At 36.5% G+C, this 19,692-nt stretch overlaps 1 protein-coding gene across 15 annotated transcripts in view; it reads left to right on the top strand.

The window, feature by feature from the left end:
• Window positions 1-19,692, top strand: part of ANKS1B (ankyrin repeat and sterile alpha motif domain containing 1B) — a 1,043,873-nt gene that overhangs the window by 169,927 nt on the left and 854,254 nt on the right. For all 15 annotated transcript variants that reach the window (XR_012005947.1, XM_072773232.1, XM_072773224.1 and 12 more), the window contains exons 4-6: window positions 3,141-3,437; window positions 17,567-17,642; window positions 19,307-19,408. Coding sequence is in view for 14 of the 15 variants with exons in the window: in XM_072773232.1 (XP_072629333.1) it covers window positions 3,141-3,437; window positions 17,567-17,642; window positions 19,307-19,408 (475 nt within the window). In the remaining variant the exon portion in view is untranslated. The remainder of the gene's footprint in view (window positions 1-3,140; window positions 3,438-17,566; window positions 17,643-19,306; window positions 19,409-19,692) is intronic.

The following is a 19,692-nucleotide window of genomic DNA, read 5'->3' as shown; positions in this document are numbered from 1 at the left end:
CTCAAACCTAGTTAATGTTGGTTTTCATTAGTTTTACTTTGAAGCAAGATCTTTGTCAGCCAGTTTTGTCCTGCTGCCCGTTGTCTAGTGTTTTGGAGAACACCCATTTGGTAAAAAAAAGAGGGAATTCAGAACTGGTCAAGAATGTTCATTGTAGACATACTAGCAATTATCAATCAGTACTTCTTCACCATCTGTTTATTTCAGATCAGGTTCTCTTAGATCACTTGTTGGTATGGACACTATGCCTCTTGTAAAGGTTGTAAAGGTTGTGGTCTTCCTGATGTGACCATACAAGTATGTGTTGATCATGAAGAAAACTCTATGAATATTTTCTCCCAAGTAAGTGGGGCATTTTTTCCCCTTGAGGGCTGAATGAGTGTTAGGTCGTTCAGCTCTCAAGGGGAAGATGGTGTTAATAGAGAAAGTTTCAATTTTGCATGTATAATTTCCTATGCTAAGGCCTCTGCCAATGTAGAAAGGTGTTTGATTATCATTCTTTTCTAATTGACTTTTCTTTTTCTCAGAGAGGTGCTGTGTTTTGAAAATTGAATTTCTTTCCAACCAAGGGAAAATTTGATTTGGTCAGAAGGCATGAGCCCTGTCTCATAACTATATTCCCTTGGCATTTTTTTTTATATCATATTTTTTTTATATCATATTTTTTTTATATCATATTTTTATGATATAGAGTAATAGATTGATTTTATTACCAGGCTTATAAAACTTAGCCAGATAAGAAAAATCAGGGAATGTAGACATGGATGTGGCAGTCTGTATGAGGAAGTAACCTGTAGACTGATGGAAGAAACAATGCCTCCAGCTGGATTCCCCATCTATTATGTTTTGACTTCTTGATTGTCTCCAAGGAATAGGTTTTTTTTTTTTTTTTTTTTTTTTTTATTTATGATAGGCACACAGTGAGAGAGAGAGAGGCAGAGACACAGGCAGAGGGAGAAGCAGGCTCCATGCACCGGAAGCCTGACGTGGGATTCGATCCCAGGTCTCCAGGATCGCGCCCTAGGCCAAAGGCAGGCGCCAAACCGCTGCGCCACCCAGGGATCCTGGAATAGGTTTTTTTCTGAATTTGGCCTTCAGATGTCCTCTTCTGACACTTTTGTTTGGCAAGTGAAGTAGTAAGAAGCCTTTCATAGTGGTCATTTTTTTTTTTTTCCATTCTTCTCTTTAAGTTTTCAAATCCTCCCTCTGCTCTTCACTCTCTGTTCTCAACCTATCTGCCTCATTCAGCCATTGAGCCAGAGTCTGATTTACTCTTGGGGACATTAAGTTATGTTTGGGTTTGAACCCTACTTGTCCTTTTATTTATATGGTCAGAGCAGCTATCTAAGTAGCTCATTCCTATTGCAACTCAGTGTTTTGGGGCAAAATCTGTAGAAATTCTGCTTTCAGAGCACTAATTTCCTATTCTTCATTGACTGTATAGCAATACTTGGCAGGCAGTGTGGTGTAGGAGAAATGAGATGATGTAGATAGTTTCTAGACATTTAGCAAGTGACAGTGGTTATAGTTATTATTGTGGAAGATGATATTAAGTGCAATGACTTTGGGGGGCACCTGGGTGGGTCAGTCAGTTAAGCGTCTACCTTTAGCTCAGGTCATGATCCTGGGTCGAACCCAATGTAGGGCTCCCTGCTTATCAGGGAGTCTGCTTCTCCCTCCCTCCCCCTGCTCCTTTTCTCTCTCTCAAATAAATAAATTAAATCTTAAAAAAAAAAAACAAAAGAGCAATTACTTTGGGTCAAGGGAACCTCCATTCATATCCTGGTTCCAACACTAAGTGGCAGTATATTTGAAGGCCATTTAACTACTCAGTGACTGAGTTCCTCATCTGTAAAGCGGCAATAATAATGATAGTATCTATCTCAGAGTGAAGATGAAATGAGTACACAAAACTGGAATGCAACTGTGCCTGATACATAGTGTTAGGTCTGATGATGGCTGCCCCTTTCTCTCTAGAGCCCTCACTCAGGATTGTTGCATTGTTGTTACTAGAATGTCTTTGTTTTCATTTCTCCTGACTGATCTTTCTACCTTCTGACATAGTCATATATAATCTACCTACATCATCTGTCTGAGTGGACTGAAAGGTCCATCTGCCTTGTGACTAGGCTTAGTTTCATATGTTTTAACATTAAAAAAAAATTAACTCCAGTGTAGTCGATATGTTAATTACTGTATGCAATGTTATATTCATTTCAGGCATATAATATAGTGACTCAACAACTCCATTTATTATTCACGGTTTAATCAAGGTAACTGTACTCTTAATCCCCATCCCCTATCTCTCCCATCCCCCTATACCCTCCCTTCTGGGAATCATCTGTTTGTTCTCTATGTTAAGAGTCTCTTTTTTTTCCCTTGGTCATTTGTTTTGTTTCTTAAATTCCACATATGGGTGAAATCATATGATATTTGTCTTTCTCTGACTGACTTATTTCACTTAGCATAATACCCTCCAGCTCCATCCAGGTACAGTTTTTATCTTGCTAAATTTCTAGGAATAGCTTGATTGAAAACCGAAACACTTCTTAGGTACATATGTAATACTGTGATACTCTTTGTAGCTTGTCTGGCAGTGGGTCGAAGTCTGCCTCTCGATCCATAATTATATTTCAAACAGATGCTATTTAATATTGGGGCCAGTATGTCTTCATTCTTTTTGCATAAACTTAGTTGGGAAATCTTTCTGTGAATCTTTATCAAGAATTTACCATCTCAGCTGTCTTCTGGAAAGCCAGTCTATTAAAAGTGGGTTATAATTGTTATTAATCTCTCTCATTAACAAATGTCATGGAGGCTTGATGCACAGTACAGATAACACTGACCATCTGGGCCCAGTAGGGCCCCTGACTAACGTGACTAAATCATTTATCACTCTTGTAAACTAGAATATATAATGTAGGGGAAAATTTGATTTTTTCCTATTAAAATGATGGAAAAATATTATTTTTTGGTGCAATAAATGATAGGTACTTTTATCAAATATGCTATTAGGCATACTTACTAAAAGAGGTAAATTTGAAACTTATATTTTCAAAGTATCTCTGGTTTTAAATTACTATTTAGATTTTGATAATTGAGTTTCTGGAGAACCTGATCTTATATCTTTGTCTTAACAGAACAATGAAAATGAAACTGCCCTGCACTGTGCAGCTCAGTATGGACACTCAGAAGTAGTTGCTGTTCTCTTGGAAGAGCTCACCGATCCTACCATCAGGAACAGTAAGCTAGAAACACCTTTGGATCTGGCGGCACTCTATGGGCGACTTAGGGTGGTCAAAATGATCATCAGCGCACACCCTAACTTAATGAGCTGCAACACTAGAAAGCACACACCGCTCCACCTTGCTGCTCGCAATGGCCACAAAGCAGTTGTTCAGGTTCTGTTGGAAGCAGGAATGGATGTGAGCTGTCAAGTGAGTCTTCTTTTAGCTACGCTTTCAAAGTGATGGTTCTCTTGTTCTGCTTTGCAATACAGTTGTTAAAATTTCTGTGTAGAAATCTTGTCATTTTTTTTAAAAAGATTTTATTCATTTATTCATGAGAGACAGAGAGAGAGAGAGGGAGGGGGGAGAGAGAGAAAAAGAGAGAGAGAGAGAGAGAGAGAGAGAGGCAGAGACATAGGCAGAGGGAGAAGCAGGCTCCATGCAGGGAGCCTGACATGGGACTCGATCCCGGGTCTCCAGGATCACACCCTGGGCTGAAGGCAGCGCTAAACTGCTGAGCCACCCAGGGATCCCCATCTTGTCATTTTTAATTAAGTTGTCCACAAATACTTTTATGATTACTAAATTCAAGATGCTGTGCCATACATACACTGTTGGGAAATATGAAGAGGTATGAGGCATGATTTCCAACCTCATTTTAATTTTAGGGCTATATGAATGAAAAATTATTATCAGAAGGCAGTTGTGTGTGATATTGTTGGTAATTGTTCCCTCTCAATGTCTAGCACAGAGCCTGACACACACTAGAAATCCAGTCAAGGTTGAACAAAGGAAAGACTGAATCAAAATTCAATTTAATGTATTTTGAGTTTGTACTTTGTGTAATATGTTGGCGTATTTAGAATCCATTTTTTAACAGCCCCTATGTGGGATTGAAAGCTACTAAGGTCCAGTTAAGAGATGAGGAATCAGATTCAAAGAGTTAGGAAACTTTCCTAAGGATGTATAGCTGATAAACCTAGGATATGAATTTATACTTTAATCAGTATTAAAGTCCAGGCCTGTTTACACAGTAGTGTACTCTCCATACATTATTAATGAAGGAAAAATCACTCTGCCTAAGAGCAATCAGAAAGAATTTTATTGGAGAGATGTGATTTGAGTACAACTTTGAAGCATGGATAACATTTGGAAAGGTTTTATTTCTCTACAAGGAAAGGGCAACCTACTTTTTTTTTTTTAAGGGCAACTTACTTTTATTAATCTGTTGCAAGTTAACTCCAATTCTAATGTTAACTTTTTTTTAACTATGTTTTTTCCTTTTATTACTGTTTTTTGTCTCCCAAGTCAGTAGCAGCATTCTTATCTTCCAGAGACCCTTTTGGTTCCTGTCAGATTATGTCCTTCTCCCTTGTGTATTAGTAAGCTATTGCTGTATAACAAAATATCCTAAAACATAAATGGCTTAACATAGTAATTACTTATTTAGCTCATAATTCTGTGGTTGGTGATTTCATCTGAGCCTCTTTGAGTAGTTCTGACTTGGCTTAGGTTCTCTCATGTGTCTGAGGTCAATTATAAGTCAGTTGAGTGGCTCTGCTGCCGAGATTGACTGGACGTTGTCTGGGATAATGGATGATGTTGCCATGTGTCTTTCATGATCCAGCAAGCCACCTTTGGGCTTGTTGACATGACAGTGGTATGGTTCTATGTGCATGCCTGTGTGCACATGAGAAGAGGAAGGTGGGCGGGAGGGAGGAAACAGGATTTTACAAGGTCTCTTGAGGTCTAGGCTGGGAGCAAGCATCCTGTGTTTCCTGCAGAGTTTCGTTGGCCAGCAGGTCACAAAGGCAGCCCAGATTCAATGGTTAGGAACACAGGTTGTTCCTCTTAATTAGAAGAGTGTGTGAATTGTTAAAGGAATGTGAATACCCAGAGGTAACAAATGTGGCCAGTTTTGCAACATTCCAAATACTATAAAGTGTTCAAAATTGTGAGGCTACTTTTCCTAGGAATTGTTTAGAGGTTGAATCTTGTGTCTCTAGGGGATTTTGCATGGAAGTTTTAAAAATCTTAGGCCTTCTAATTCTACATCTCAGGCTGGCACCCTAAAACCGATTTTTCACTAGAGCTTTGCCTGTATTATTTAGCTATTTAGATATTTTAAGATTTTATTTATTCATTTGAGAGAGAAAAAGCACAGGTTAGGGGGAGGGACATGCAGAATACTGCTGAGGAGAGAACTGGATGCAGGGCTCAGTCCCAAAACCTGGGCCAAAGGCAACTCAGGCACTCTAGATACTTCTGGAGTATTTCTGAACTTGATGGCACAGAGTACTTCATAACCAAGGACTTCACTATGACTGAAATCAGTAATTCACTTCATGGCCAAGATCTTTTCATATTTTGTACCAGATGACATGACCAGAAGAGTCTAGCTTCAATTTTAAGTATGTGTATGGTACATCTTTTTTTTTTTTTTCATAAAATACTACTTACTATATTTTGTGCTTTTGGAAAATTAAAGATAAGTAAGATCCCTGCCCAAATTTCATGGAGGAGACAAAAACTCGCAAGAATAACTCCTATACATGAAAAACTAAAATAAATAGTAGGACAAAGGGCTATGGGATATCAGTGAATAAATTATAGATTGTAAGAGGGAGGACTTGAAGAGATATAAGAGTGATATTTGAAGAGGAGCTTGAAGGTCTTTAGGATTTTGAATTTAGATATAACTTAGCTTACAGATGTACATTTTTCTGGCTAAAAATGTGTTTTAAAATATTGAATTCGAATGCTTTTAGATGGTGCCAACCTCTTTCTAACTCTTTCTACCATCTACCATTGCCAGATTTGTTCCTTTAGATTTTCTACTTTACTCCAGTGGCACTTGGGTTTGTTACTCATATATTGGATGAAAGAGACAAAATATGTTCAGACCACTGTGAACACTTAATCAGAAGCATCAGGGCTGGTACCTGAGCAGGGCAGGCAGTGTTTTGTTATTTATGCTCACGCTATGATTTCCTCTTGAAGGTTTCCAAGAAGTAGAACTGACAACATATTCTAAAACATATCCCAATGAATTGAATTTTCTAGTATTTAGTTACCCTTAGTTATGTTTTGCTTTTGTTATAGGAAATATATTTTTTGTTTGTTTCATTGTCTTTTTTGGTGTTTAATTTTATTATGGGATTCAGATAAAGTGTCACCAAGTTTGCCCATCAGTTTCACTGCAGAGTTTTTGTTTGTTTGTTTGTTCTAGAGAGGGAGAGAGGGAGGAGAGAGGCCGAAGGAGAGGGAGAATCTGAAGCAGATCCACGTGGAGCTTGATGTAGGGCTTGATTTCACTACTCTGAGATCATGACCCGAGCCAACATCAAAAGTCTGACACTTCGTGATTCCAGGGTCCTGAGATTGAGTTCTGCAGAGCCTACTTCTCTCTCTGCCTATGTCTCTACCTCTCTCTGTGTGTCTCTCATAAATAAATAAATTTTAAAAATCTTAAAAAAAAAAAGAATACAACACTTAACTGAGCCCCCAGGCACCCCCACTGCAAAACTTTTTTAATATCACATTTAAAGTAGATATTTGTTCATATTCTTACTCAGTGAGAGTGAAGAATACCAGACAGTAACCTTAAACTGTTTCAGTGGCTTTAATTCTCATTAACTTGTTATAGTTTATCAGTTGGAAATTAGCACTATAAAAATAATCCCATTTGGTAAATTATAGCAATACACTTTCAGACTTTAATTACATTCAAATCATTATAAATAATTCTTTAAAATTTAGAGATGACTTTGGAGGATCTTCTCTTTTTCTTTTAATTACAAATGTTTTAAAATGAGTAATTTATGTTAGTGTTTTCTGTAGTTTTGGTTTCTGCTTCATTTCTCTTTCAGCAGTTTTGAATTATATCGCATATTTGAACTGAGGAAAATAATTTAATTCCTGCTTAGGTGAATTTCATATTATATTTATATGCAAACCCTTTAGTCTTAAAGGATTTCTTAATAAAGAGAACTGTCATACTTAAGATATTTAGAAAGTTAGGTGTTAATTGGCAAGATTGTCTTGAAGTTAGCAATTATTTCTATGGATTTCAAACCTGGTTTGGGTAACTAGGTAGTGATGGTGTCTTTTTATGCTGGTGCTTTAACTGTGTTTCTTGGAAGCTTCTCTTATTAAAATTTAAAAAGTTAAAGTACTGGCAAAACATTAAGCTGATTGGATTTTATTTGAATATGAAAGGAAATGAAAGTAAAATGATAGAAAATTAATAATGAAGAGTACAAGTTCCCATGCTAGGAGCTGTTAAGATGGAAAGCCGAGTAAGGTACCATTTTTTTGTTCTCTAAGTGCTTCTCGTGGCAGGAGACCTATGTGTTTAAAATGGATGGATTACATTTTAATAATCCATTCAGTCCTCCTTTCCTAGAGGATTATTTAAAGTTTCTCCTTTTTTCCCAAAATTTTAACATTTTCCTCTCTGTCATCTCTCTGTGATCATGACTTTGCTTTATTTCACAGAGAAAACAGAAGCCATCATGATGGTTTTTGTGCCACCACATTTGCTGGTGGATGTGCATCTGCTTTTCTTCCTGGTGCTTTAAATGAACTGAGGCTTATTCTGAAGGCTGACTCCTCTACTTGGAGACCTGATCCTCCCCTTAAAATACTATGTATTTTCCCCTCTCCACTGTATCACTCCCATAGGCCCACAGAGCTGTCACAGTATTTCTCATCTTTTAGAAAAACTCTCTCTTGAACCCCCAGTTCCCTCTAGCTTTTGTTCCCTTTCTTTAATCTCCTTCATAACAACATATTTAGAAAGATGTGTTTTTACTCATTGTATCAGATATCTTTCCTCTGTTCTCTCTTGAAGCTACTCCAGTTCCTTAGTCTATCAAAAGTCTTTCTTCCCCCTCTTTGGTACGGTGACTAATGGCTTCCATATTGTTAGATCCAGCAGCCAATTCGATTTATCATTGACATTGACAAAGCAGTTCTTCCTCTTAGAAACACTTTTCTCTTTTGACATCTGAGTCACTGTTCTCTCTTGCTTCTCTGCTCCTTCTTGGTCTTACTCCAGGTAGGGCAGAGTCAAAGACCTTGATTGCCTTCCATTCAGCCTTGCAGCTAGATAAATCTGTCAGGCCTCACAAACCTGTTATCCGTAGGAGTTGCTCAAGAATTAAACCTTCCTGTTTTCTTTTCCTTTTTGTAAAGTCATACCTCCCTCTCTTGCGCCAGCCTTTATTTCAGTAGATCTTTACATTGGAACTCTGTAAACCCCTGTAATCGTTAGCTATTGCCATTGCCATGGTGCTGCTGCACAACAAACACAGAAACCTCAGTGGTATGCAGTAATAAGCAATAGCATTTTTTTCCTCATTCTCAGGTTTGCAGGTCATCTGGGGAAGTTCTAATTCATGCTCAAAGTTGGCCCGGTCTGCTCTGCTTTATGTACCTAAACACATTTTATGCCTCTGCTTGTATCACACAGATACCATATGGTGGCTAAAGCAAGTCACAAGGCCATGTCCCAAATCAAAGGGTGGAGAAATCCACTCCACCCATGTAAGTGGAGGGACCTGCAGCCATATGACACAGAGCATATGACTGGAGCAGGGAGTAATGTAGTCTGTCCCATCTCCATTCCATGGTTAACCTGTTCTCCACTTCCCAATCCCTAAGCATCAGTATCACAGGGGTTAGTACTTAGACCTCATTTCTTCTTTGTAAACGTGCTTCCTAGTTGACCTCATCCAATCCCCTGACCTCATATGGCATCTTTGTCTCACAACAACCATGTTTATATACTCATCTTGGACCTTACCCTGAATTCTAAATTAGGGACATAATTGCCTACTAGACATATCTACTGGATGACTAGTGAGCCTTCAAACATTTCCAAAACTGAACATTTAGCTTCCATAACTCTGTCTCCCCAGATTTGCCCATCTTCTAAACTTCCCCATTTCAGCAAATGCCATTACTATCCTGCTAGTTGTTTAGTTCCCAAACGTCAGCACTTCTTTCATACTTTACATTTAGCCCCTCGGCAAATCCTTTTGGTTTTTGTGCTTAAAATATATATCTAGAATTTCACTACTTTTCATTCCCTCCACTGTTACCACTGTAGCTTAAGTCCTGCACATCTCCTGCCTTCAACTTGGCTTCCCTGCTTTTTCCTTCCCCTCTATATTAGTCTGCTCAGGGGACTATAACAAAATCTCATAGACTGGGCAGCTTAAACAACAGGAATTTATTTTCTCACAGTTCTGGAGGCTGGAAAGTCTAAGATGAAGATTCTGGCAGATTCTGTTCCTGGTGAGAGCTCTCTTCCTGGCTTGTAAGATGGCTGTCTTCTTGTTGTGTACTCACATGGTCTTTTGTGCACAAACAGAATGAGAGAGAGAAAGAGAGAGAACACTCTAGTGTGTCCAACTCATAGAAGGACACTAATCCCATTACATTGGTTCCTACCTTTATGACCTCATTTAACCTGAAATGCTTCCATAGAGGCCTTTCTTCAAATACAGTCACACTGTAGGTTTCAACAGATGTATTTTGGGGGACACAAACATTCAGGCTATAAGAGAATCCTTTCCCTCTGTTTTCAATAAAGCAGCCTAAACTAACTAAACTAGATCATATCAATTTTTTTTCTGCTCAAAAAACCTCCAGTGGTTTTCCATCTCACTTGGAGCAAAAGCTAAATTCCTTACAGTGGCTAGGGGGTGTCTTACATGACCTAGTTCTGCTGTCTCTTTGAAGCCATCTCTGACTATACTCTGCCATTTTTCACTTAGCTTTAGCCATAGTGGTTTCATTGCTCTTACTGGAACATACTAGGCAAGCTCCTGCCTTGAGACCTTTGCTTTACTAACCCACGTGACTTAGTCCTGTGCCTTCTTCAGGTGTGTGCTTAGATGTTTAGTAAGTAGGGAAGCCTTCCCTGACCTATCTTACTTACCATCCCAGCAACTTCTTTTCCTTCCCTTGAACCAAAAACCCAGCTTCCCTGTAAGGATGCCATATTCCTACTAGCCATTTCAGGCCAGGCTCCCAGGCACTATGCTATGTGAATAAGAAAATTTATTCCCTGTCCTCATGGAGTTGAGTAACTTGTAGGGAAAACAGGAAATAAAACCATAAACAAAAATTATAAATTTTGATAGTGCCATAAAGGAAATACTCTGGTTGTTGTGATGTTGAATGAAACGGGGTGGGAGGTCCCGCTTAGGATGTGCTACTTAAATGGGGCTAGCCTAAGAGAAGTGAGAGATGAGACCATGCGAACAGATGGGTTTATAAGAGAGAGAATATATGTAGAGAAAAGAAGGTGAATAAAGAATAGTCAGAATTTCTGGAAAAAGAAGTCAATAAGAAAGCAGTGGTAAGAGGGGTGCCAAGATAGTACAGTTACATGTAATCATTCATTCATTCACCATGTATTTATGGAGTGCCTGCTTTGTGCCAGGTATTGCGTCTATGTGCCAGAGAGGATGGTAGTAACAAAATAGAAATTGTTCCTACAGAAGGGAAGATGACTCTACAAATTATGGAGTAAAGAAAAGTGAGATACAGAATAGCAGCTTGAAGTCATAGCAGGTTCCCAGGACATTTCTTTGGTTGGCTCTTTTATGCTGGATTGTGGAAAAGTTTTGTGTTTTTATGAAGGGTGCAAGGATTCAGTGAGAAGACTGAAATTGAGGATGCAAGGGAAATGGTGAAGGTATTTTATGAAATTCAAGAAGCAGCAGGAAGTGATAAGAGCACAAGTAGAGAATTAGCTTTAAGGAGGAAAACAGATTCTTTCTCTAAGAAGTGAAGGAAAAAAGGTAAAGACGAGGCTACGAGGTCCCTAGTTGGATAGGAGGAAAGATCTTTTGGAGAGGAGGAATCTTGTTTCTAAATGATTTGAAGACATATTTCTTGTGCTATTTCCCCTCCAATCTAAACTTTCTTAAAACCTTCGGCTCTTCTTCATATGATGTTTTTCTAAGTCTTTTGTCATTCGGGACCTTCTTTTCTGAGCACATCCTAACTTGTCAATGTTCCTGTAAAAGTTCATTACCTGGTGTTGAACACAATTAACCAGCTATAGACTAGCTAATGCAGGATACAAAAGAGTAGTGGCCTCCCAGCTTGTTCAGAAGTCACGTGTTTGTTTATAAAGGCTAGGATGTTCTCATCTTTTAATTCTGGGAGATGCCCGTAAGGCTGACTGGTACTAGCCAGCATGCTGGGAGTTGTTACTGCTGAGATACGTGCTATTCTAGTTGGCTTTCTGTCTCCATTGAGGTTATCTTTATTCACTGGCTCTTATGTCTTGGTTCTCATAGTTTTCATCTCCTCTGGTTCCTGTACTATTTTCTCTATGATCATCACCACAATCTTACTTTATATCTTGGCATCTTTGTTCTATCTGTTTTCTCCTTTATTAAATAATTAATCTTCCTTTATCTATCTGGTCACTCTCTTTTTCAAGCTCAGGAGGACTTTGTTAGAGGTGTTAAATTCAGAAGGGGGAACCAGCACAGGCAAGCTCCAACATCTCTCCATCCGTTGTTTTGACAATCTGGTGGAATACAGAACCCAAGAAACCATTTTAAAACACCTTGAAATACTGGATAAAGCATAACAAATATCTCTTTATATGCATGACTGAACTTCCACAAAAGCCACAGAAATACATAGGGTTAAGAACAAAAAGGAAGCTAAAACCCAGGGCTTTAAAACAGGGTCTCCCTCTTTCCTATCACTTGTCTTGTTTTTTTTCAGCTTTGGTGCTACTGAGACTTGACATTAATAGACATTTCCAATCAATAAGATAATTTCTTTGCTTTCATCAGCAATTCAACTGTTGGCATTTCCGTATATTATATCATTTAATTTCTTCTCTCACGGCAGTTTTCATTACAACTTATGTTCAGAGGTGTTTTTTCCTTAGCAGTGCTGAGATGTGAGTGCTTCATATCTCATCCCTGGATGCATTTTTGAAGTGTTATTGTATTATCAATTGCATAACTGTCTGTTTTGTCTGTTTTGGAAATGATTATTTTAAATGATTTTTTTCAAAAAATGTGAAATTTGATCCATGAGAAAAGCAGTACAAAATCTCGAGGATTGAGAGGATTTGGGTTCACCTATTTTAGTGTTATTTCTTTGTATACATTCAACTTGCTTGTTGAATGTTTTGGATTAAATATTATTTCATGAGAATAATGTTCAAGATCTGGTGAGTTATGGATTGTGGATTTGGAATAGAGGGCTGAGATGAACAGAATGATACTAATCTGAATGAGGATAGTAGACACAGACTCAAGGTAGGGTATGGTCAACTGGAGGATATTGTGGAATTAACCTGCATTTTGATAAGGAATAGTTGATAGATTTGAATATTTAAATTCTGTACTATTTTTGATACTACTGTGATAGCAAGAAATGGTTCCTGATACCACTGTTTACCTTAAATTTATGAGAACAATCCATTCCATCCTCATGTTCTCTATCAATAAGCTAATTATATCCATCTTGGATTTGGAAAAACTGATTAATCTTTTCAGGCTAAAAATGTATTTATCATCTGCTAACTTTTTCTAGTTTTATTTAAGAGTTCAGGGTCTCCTTATCTATTGTATAAAAATACTTGTTCTATTTAACATAACCCTTTTTCTTGGAATAATGTAAGGGATATTATTATACACACAATACATATATATTTATATATAATTTGAAAATATTAGCATCACTGATGTTTTAAAAAAATAAGTTTTCTAATTGCTTTTTTAGCAGCAATAATGATAGTATTTTTCATTATTTTTTAGGTTAATAAAATGCTTTTTGAGACTTGTTTATCTTGTTTAACTCTCCCAATAACCCTACCAAGTTGTTAATATTTTCTTTATTTAAAAGGATATGTGAATTTTCATAGATATGGAGTGATTTCTCCAAGTTATATAATGACTGAAAGTCAAACTTCTCTTGGGACCGAGGTCTTCTACATCTGTCTCCTCCAAAAGAATTGTTTATGTATGGTGAAGTTTATATAATTTCATTTTATAGAGCAGTCCATTTCAGTGTCTAAAGTACCCACTTTTATATCAGAGTATCTAGAAAACCAAATTAGTACAAAAAGGTAGACATTATTGTTATATTTTTGAATAGTTTGTTTGGGTAGCCTGGGTGGCTCAGCGGTTTAGTGCCGCCTTCAGCCCAGGGTGTGATCCTGGAGACCCGGGATTGAGTCCCACATCTGGCTCCCTCCATGGAGCCACTTCTCCCTCTGCCTGTGTCTCTACCTCTCTCTCTCTCTCTCTCTCTCTCTCTCTCTGTCATGAATGAATAAATAAAATCTACTAAATAAAAAAATAAGTAAATAAATAAATAAATAAATAAATAGTTTGGACTTAGCCTTCTCTTTATCATTCTCTTTATTTAACATTACTTCTTGCACCTCAGGTACTTCTTCCTGAATTAAATCTTTAGGAAGTTCTTTCGGTAAGGATCTGTAGTAACCATTCATTATTTAGTCTGTCTGAAAATATGTATAATTAATTAATTAATTAATTTTTTAAAAAGATTTAATTTATTCATGAGAGAGACAGAGACAGAGGCAGAGACATAGGCAGAGGGAGAAGCAGGCTATGCAGGGAGCCTGATGTGGGACTTGATCCTGGATCCTGGGATCAGGCCTTGAGCTGAAGGCAGATGCTCAACTGCTGAGCCACCCAAGCATCCCTGAAAATATTTTTATGTTGCTCCCATTCTTAGAAGATACTTTTGCTGGATATAGAATGGTAGATTGGTATTACTTTCTCTTGACACATGAAGGTACTGTTTTCTGTCATTATTTTTGTTGATTAGTTAGCGGTTGATCTAATTATTAATTATTTTTAGATAATTAGTTCTTTCTGTTGGGATGTTTTTAAGATATTCTCTTTATCTTATGTGTTCTGTAAGTGAACTGTAATATGTTCACAATGTATTCTAACTTATCTTGCTCGGTATTCCTCGAATTGAATATTAGTATCTCATAAGTCCTGGAAAGTTTTTAGCCATTGAATTACTTATCCGAACCTCTCTTTCTAGAACTCTGATTGGACATATATTGAGTCTTATTCTGTCCTGCCTTTCACATTTTCAATCTTTTGTTTCTTTAAATTGAATTATGTACTTAAAAAAAAAAATCCACTATCTAGTTCAATACTTGTTTTTCCAGCTGTGTCTTACCTGTTATTAAGCTTTTCCATTTAAAACATTATGATTTCCATTTCTAGAAGTGCTGTCTAGTTCATTTTCACATCTGGCCAATTTTGATTCTCCTCTTGTTTTTTAAATTATATTTGATATCCTTTCTTTGTTCTTTTATTTTATTGATCATATGTATTTTATATGCTGTAGGTAATCATCACATGACGTGTGACGTTTTTATAGATTTTATTCTTTTTTGTTTCTCTAAATTCTTTCTCGTGGCTTATTTTCTTTCATGTTCAGTGGTTTCTGATTTTAAATTTGTGTTTCTTAGAGCTTGATCTGTTAGAACTCTAGGAGTTCTGAGTTTAAAGTGTATTTTTTTTTCACAGGGATGTATATCTGCTTCTGCTAAGCATTTATATTTGCCTTGGTACTACAAAACCACAGTCACTTCCTTCTACATTTTTGGCTTAGGATTGAAGGGTTGGGGGAGGACAGAGATTGTGTAATTTTGGCCCCAAGTCCATGTGAGGGGAGAACTGTGGTAAGATTTAATGTTATTTTTGCTACTCTGCTCCACTTATAACTAAGATCAAAATAGCCATTTTTAATTTCTCCCTCTGTCCAACACATTTAATATTTATTTATTTAAAAATGTTTATTAATTTTTTTTTTACTGAGGATGTTTTCTTTTGGAGTTTGAAAAAAAATTTTTTTGAAGTAATCTCTATGGCCAACATGGGGCTGGAATTTCTCTACCTATTGAGCCAGCAGGGTGCCCCTGAGAGTTTTAGGTTTTTTTCAGGGGTCCTTGATCTATCTTCTCAGCTTTCATGGGTTTCTTTGTCTCCTTCCCACCTTCCACTTCCACATTCAGTAGCTGGCTAAAGGCCAAGCATTAGTCTGCCAGGATTGGCAGATTCCTTGGAACAGTTTCCTGTTCCAGTGTTAAAACCCTGGGTTCATAGTTTTTGTCCCCTGTTCCCTTCCCAGGCTCTGAGGAATTCTGTTATTTTTCTTTTTCATCCCTATATTTAAAACATTATTCAGTTTTTCAGAATATTTAAGGTGTGCTATCCCAGGAGGAGTTTTTCTAACATAAAATCATTTTAAGTATGGAAGGAAATCAAATTAGTAATCAGAAATTTGGTTGAAAAACACAGTGAGAGTGAAAGAATTAAATTATTTCAAGGGATATTTTTCAGAGAATCAGAAAAAGGATTTTTGCTCCATATTGAGATTAATTTTTTAAGGAGCTGAATAAATTTCCACAGTTTATCTTTCCTTCTGAACAGTGCTATACATTTATGAATTATTATTTTAATTTCCATTTTTTAAAAAGATTTATTCATCCATTCTAGTGAGAGGGGAAGGACAAAGGGAGAGAAAGTCTCAAGTAGACTCTGCATGGAGTATGGAGCCCAGAACAGGGCTCTGTCTCACAACCCTGAGATCATGACCTGAGCCAAAACCAAGAGTCCAATGCTCAGCTGACTGTACCAACCAGGCACCCTTTTTTCCATTTTTATCAGTATCTATACATATCATGACAGAAAGTATAAGTCAAATATATTTGAATCATGGCTTCTTTGAAGGTAAATTTAGATCACATTGATCCTCAGTCTCCTTAATGATGCATTTATAAACCATTTTAGATTGAGTTAATTATACAATAGGATTTTGTTGATTAACTTTTTTTACATTATATATTATTTTATTATGTTATTTCTACTTTGAATCAAGATTAGAACCCCACAGTAGAGATCAGTTTTTTAATATAGGGGGACAGAATTCCTATAATGACATTATTCAGTTTAACACACACATGCACACATACTGAGGTCCTGCTATATGTTTATTAAATTCTTGAGAGAAAAATAAAAAAGTGAAAGAAACACATTTGTGTAACTCAGAAAGCTACTGCTTTGAAATTTTCCTTGATCCTCCTTTAGGCAGGAGCCAGTCTCTACCTGCATCACTCACAATTCTTCTGTTCCATGCTGTTTTTCTCCCCCTGTTTACCTTTTACCCTCAAAACAATTCTTTAATGTCACATTTTCAAGGTACTTTAGTAGGCATTGGGGATACAATAATGAAAAAAGATATGAGATCTACATTTACACTAAACTTATAGATTGTTAAGAGAAATAGATGATCACATGACATAATGTAGTATAAGTGCTATGATGAGGAAAAAAATGTTGTGGGTTATATAGGAAAAGCACTTGGCCTAGGGGCCAGTGATATCTTCTTAAGTGAAATTATGTTCAAGTTGAGATTTGACATGTAGGTCAGTGGTTCTCAAAGTATACTCCTAGACCCTCAGTATCCCCTGGCAATTTGTTAGAAATAGAAAAATCTTGGTTTTACCCCCAGGCTGCTGAATCAGAAACTGGGAGTAAGGCCCAGAAATCTGGCATTTGACAAGCTCTCTAAGGAATTCCAGTTCATGCTGAAGATTGAGAACTAGTGGATAGGTGATAGTGTGATAGAAGGCTAGGGTTGGATCCTACTGGGCAGAGGGACCAGCTTCAGAGATCCCTAGCCACTGAGACTAATGTGGAAAAGTTCAGTTTGCCTGAAGCATAGGATATAAGATCTGGAGGAGAGGTGAGGTGGACAGAAGAAAGTGTGGAGAGGAGAGCATGGAGATCATCTGGATTTTGTAAACCATATTAAATTGTTTAGATTTCACTTATCATAAAGGCTCTTTTTATGCATCTATTATTTCCCCAAATAGAATATAAATATGTAAGGGTCAGCATCGTATTTCCATGTCTCAGAATACCCTTCAACTATCGTTGGCATATAATTGGCATCTGATAAATGCATGCAGTATATGAATTGACTGAAATCATTGGATACTCACAAAAGCCTTGTGAGTAAAACTGCCTATATCACACCTGAGAACACCCGAGGCTAAGAGCAGGTGAGTGACTTACCAACATAACAAGGTCAAATGACTGTTCAGAAGTAGAGGTGTTTTACAAATCCAAGCATTTGGATTTTGTTCTTAGGATCCCTTCTTTATTCCATAGTACCTTTCTGTCAGGGAGTGCTGAGATTACAGAGAATATGTACATAAAATCAAAATTTTTTTGACTTGTAAGCATTCCTAATGCAACTGTGCTTCTTTCTCTTTTTTCTTTTCTTCTTTTTTTTTCCAGACAGAAAAGGGGAGTGCACTTCATGAAGCAGCTTTATTTGGAAAGGTGGATGTTGTGAGAGTTCTGTTAGAAACAGGTAACTACCGTGATTCTCCATGGAATTTATTCTGCCAAATACAATTTCTATTTCAGGACTAGATAAAGGGAAATGGCACAGTTTTTTTTTTCCATAATCACCCTTACTTTTTACCTTTAGTTCATATTGCAAATGTGTATCCATATCATGTAGAATTGAGCCTCAATGTTTAGGTAAAATGAATATAAATATACACCTTCTTTTACTCCATAGATGTCAGTAAAAAGCTCTTAGAAATTACAATTGTATATATTTAAACCATATTGAAATATATTAGAGAAACTACCAGAAGGAAAAGGAATTCTCTGCTTGTACAAAAGGGAGGAACTGATCCTTATGAAGTTATGACAATTGCCTGGTTTATGAAAGAACATAGTATTTCCCTAGGCTTATTGGGAACTATGGTAAACAGAAATTAGAGTTCTGTATCCTTAAGGTAAATTCGCCTTGTTGCTTCATCAACTGAGTAGCTATTATTTGTAAGCTGCAGTGATTTAAAGGGATTTTTTTTTTTTAGAAGGAATGCTTTGAAGGAACAACAGAGTAGGTTTGTCTTCATAAGTATATTCTGAATGAAATGAAATAAAATTGGAACTGAGATTGGATTTTTTTAGGATAAAAAAGCATGGGTACAATTTTATACTTGGAAACAATTGATTTGAGTCTTTGGTGTTATGGACTACATTTAGTGTATTTGTTTTCCACCCTGAAAAAATGAAAAACATTGGCTATTGCATTTTGATTATAGTTCTAGAAAGTTAAAGTCTCAAGTACATTTTTTTTACATTGAACAGTGATATAATAAATGACTTATAGGCAACAAATTACAATTTTGCTTGTCACACATTTCTATACAAATTTAAGCAAAGCTTAATTATCTTATTATACAATGAACTAATGCCGGATTATGAAAGCTGGCTTTGTTTACAGTTAGATGTTTGGAAAATTTATAAACTTTTTTGGGGCAGTGAAAACTACTACATTCCTTAGTACAATAAGTATTTTTAGAATTAAAATAATTACAAAAGTATTTTAGTTACAAGCTTCAAGAAGTGTGCTCAGCAGGTAGATGGTTGTTATTTACACTGAATATAATCTTGCATAAATATGAGATAATTTGACTTTGTAGCTGGACAAATACTATTTGGACAACAGTTCAAAATAATCATCCTTCAACTTTTGTGAATACTCAGATATTTTAACACTGTCATTATGTTATGCATGATACATTATTATTTTAAAATTTTTTAACGTATTTTACAGAATATATCTATATCACAGAACCATTATTATATCTTAGGAATTCACATTCTAAATTAATAAATAATATTTTTCAGCTTGACAGCATATCTATTAACTAGCTATAATCCAAACTAGCCTTAATTATAAAAAAACAATCTTAATGATTGGGTCAGTGCCCTTGAAGACTTCATTCATTGTCAAGAATGTTCCTAATCTTTGGTAGCAGGAGACCCCCATCTTCTTTCTTACAAAAATCATGTGTGTGTGTGTGTGTGTGTGTGTGTCTAGGACTTAATTTTTTACACAACTATTTTCATTGCTTGGTCTGTGTATGTTTAATATTAGAGTAGTTACATCTTGACAGTATCTTCTGATGACACTTCTGTGGTTGTACATTTAGTGGATTTTTCTTTTTCTTTCAGGAATTGATGCCAACATAAAGGATAGCTTAGGTAGAACTGTCTTAGACATTCTGAAGGAACATCCGTCTCAGAAATCTCTCCAGATTGCAACACTCTTACAAGGTAAACAATATTGAATGATGGATGAGCTTGTCTTAAAGTTAAGATTAGATTAAATCTACTGTAGTTTTCTCTTGAGTTTTGAGTCAGTGTTTACTTGTAAGTAAACTTACTGTTTACGTTTTTTTCTGGTAGACTTTTAAACTAAATAATAATAATTTTTTAAAAGATTTTATTTATTTATTCATGAGAGACACACACACACAGAGAGATACATAGACATAGGCAGAGGGAGAAGCAGGCTCCATGCAGGGAGCCCGACGCGGGACTCGATCCCGGGTCTCCAG

Source organism: Canis lupus, chromosome 13 (genome assembly GCF_048164855.1).
Source record: "Canis lupus baileyi chromosome 13, mCanLup2.hap1, whole genome shotgun sequence".
In the NCBI taxonomy this organism is placed as follows: domain Eukaryota; kingdom Metazoa; phylum Chordata; class Mammalia; order Carnivora; family Canidae; genus Canis; species Canis lupus.
The sequence above is the reverse complement of the archived record's forward strand: the minus strand, read 5'-3'. Positions and strand labels throughout refer to the sequence as shown.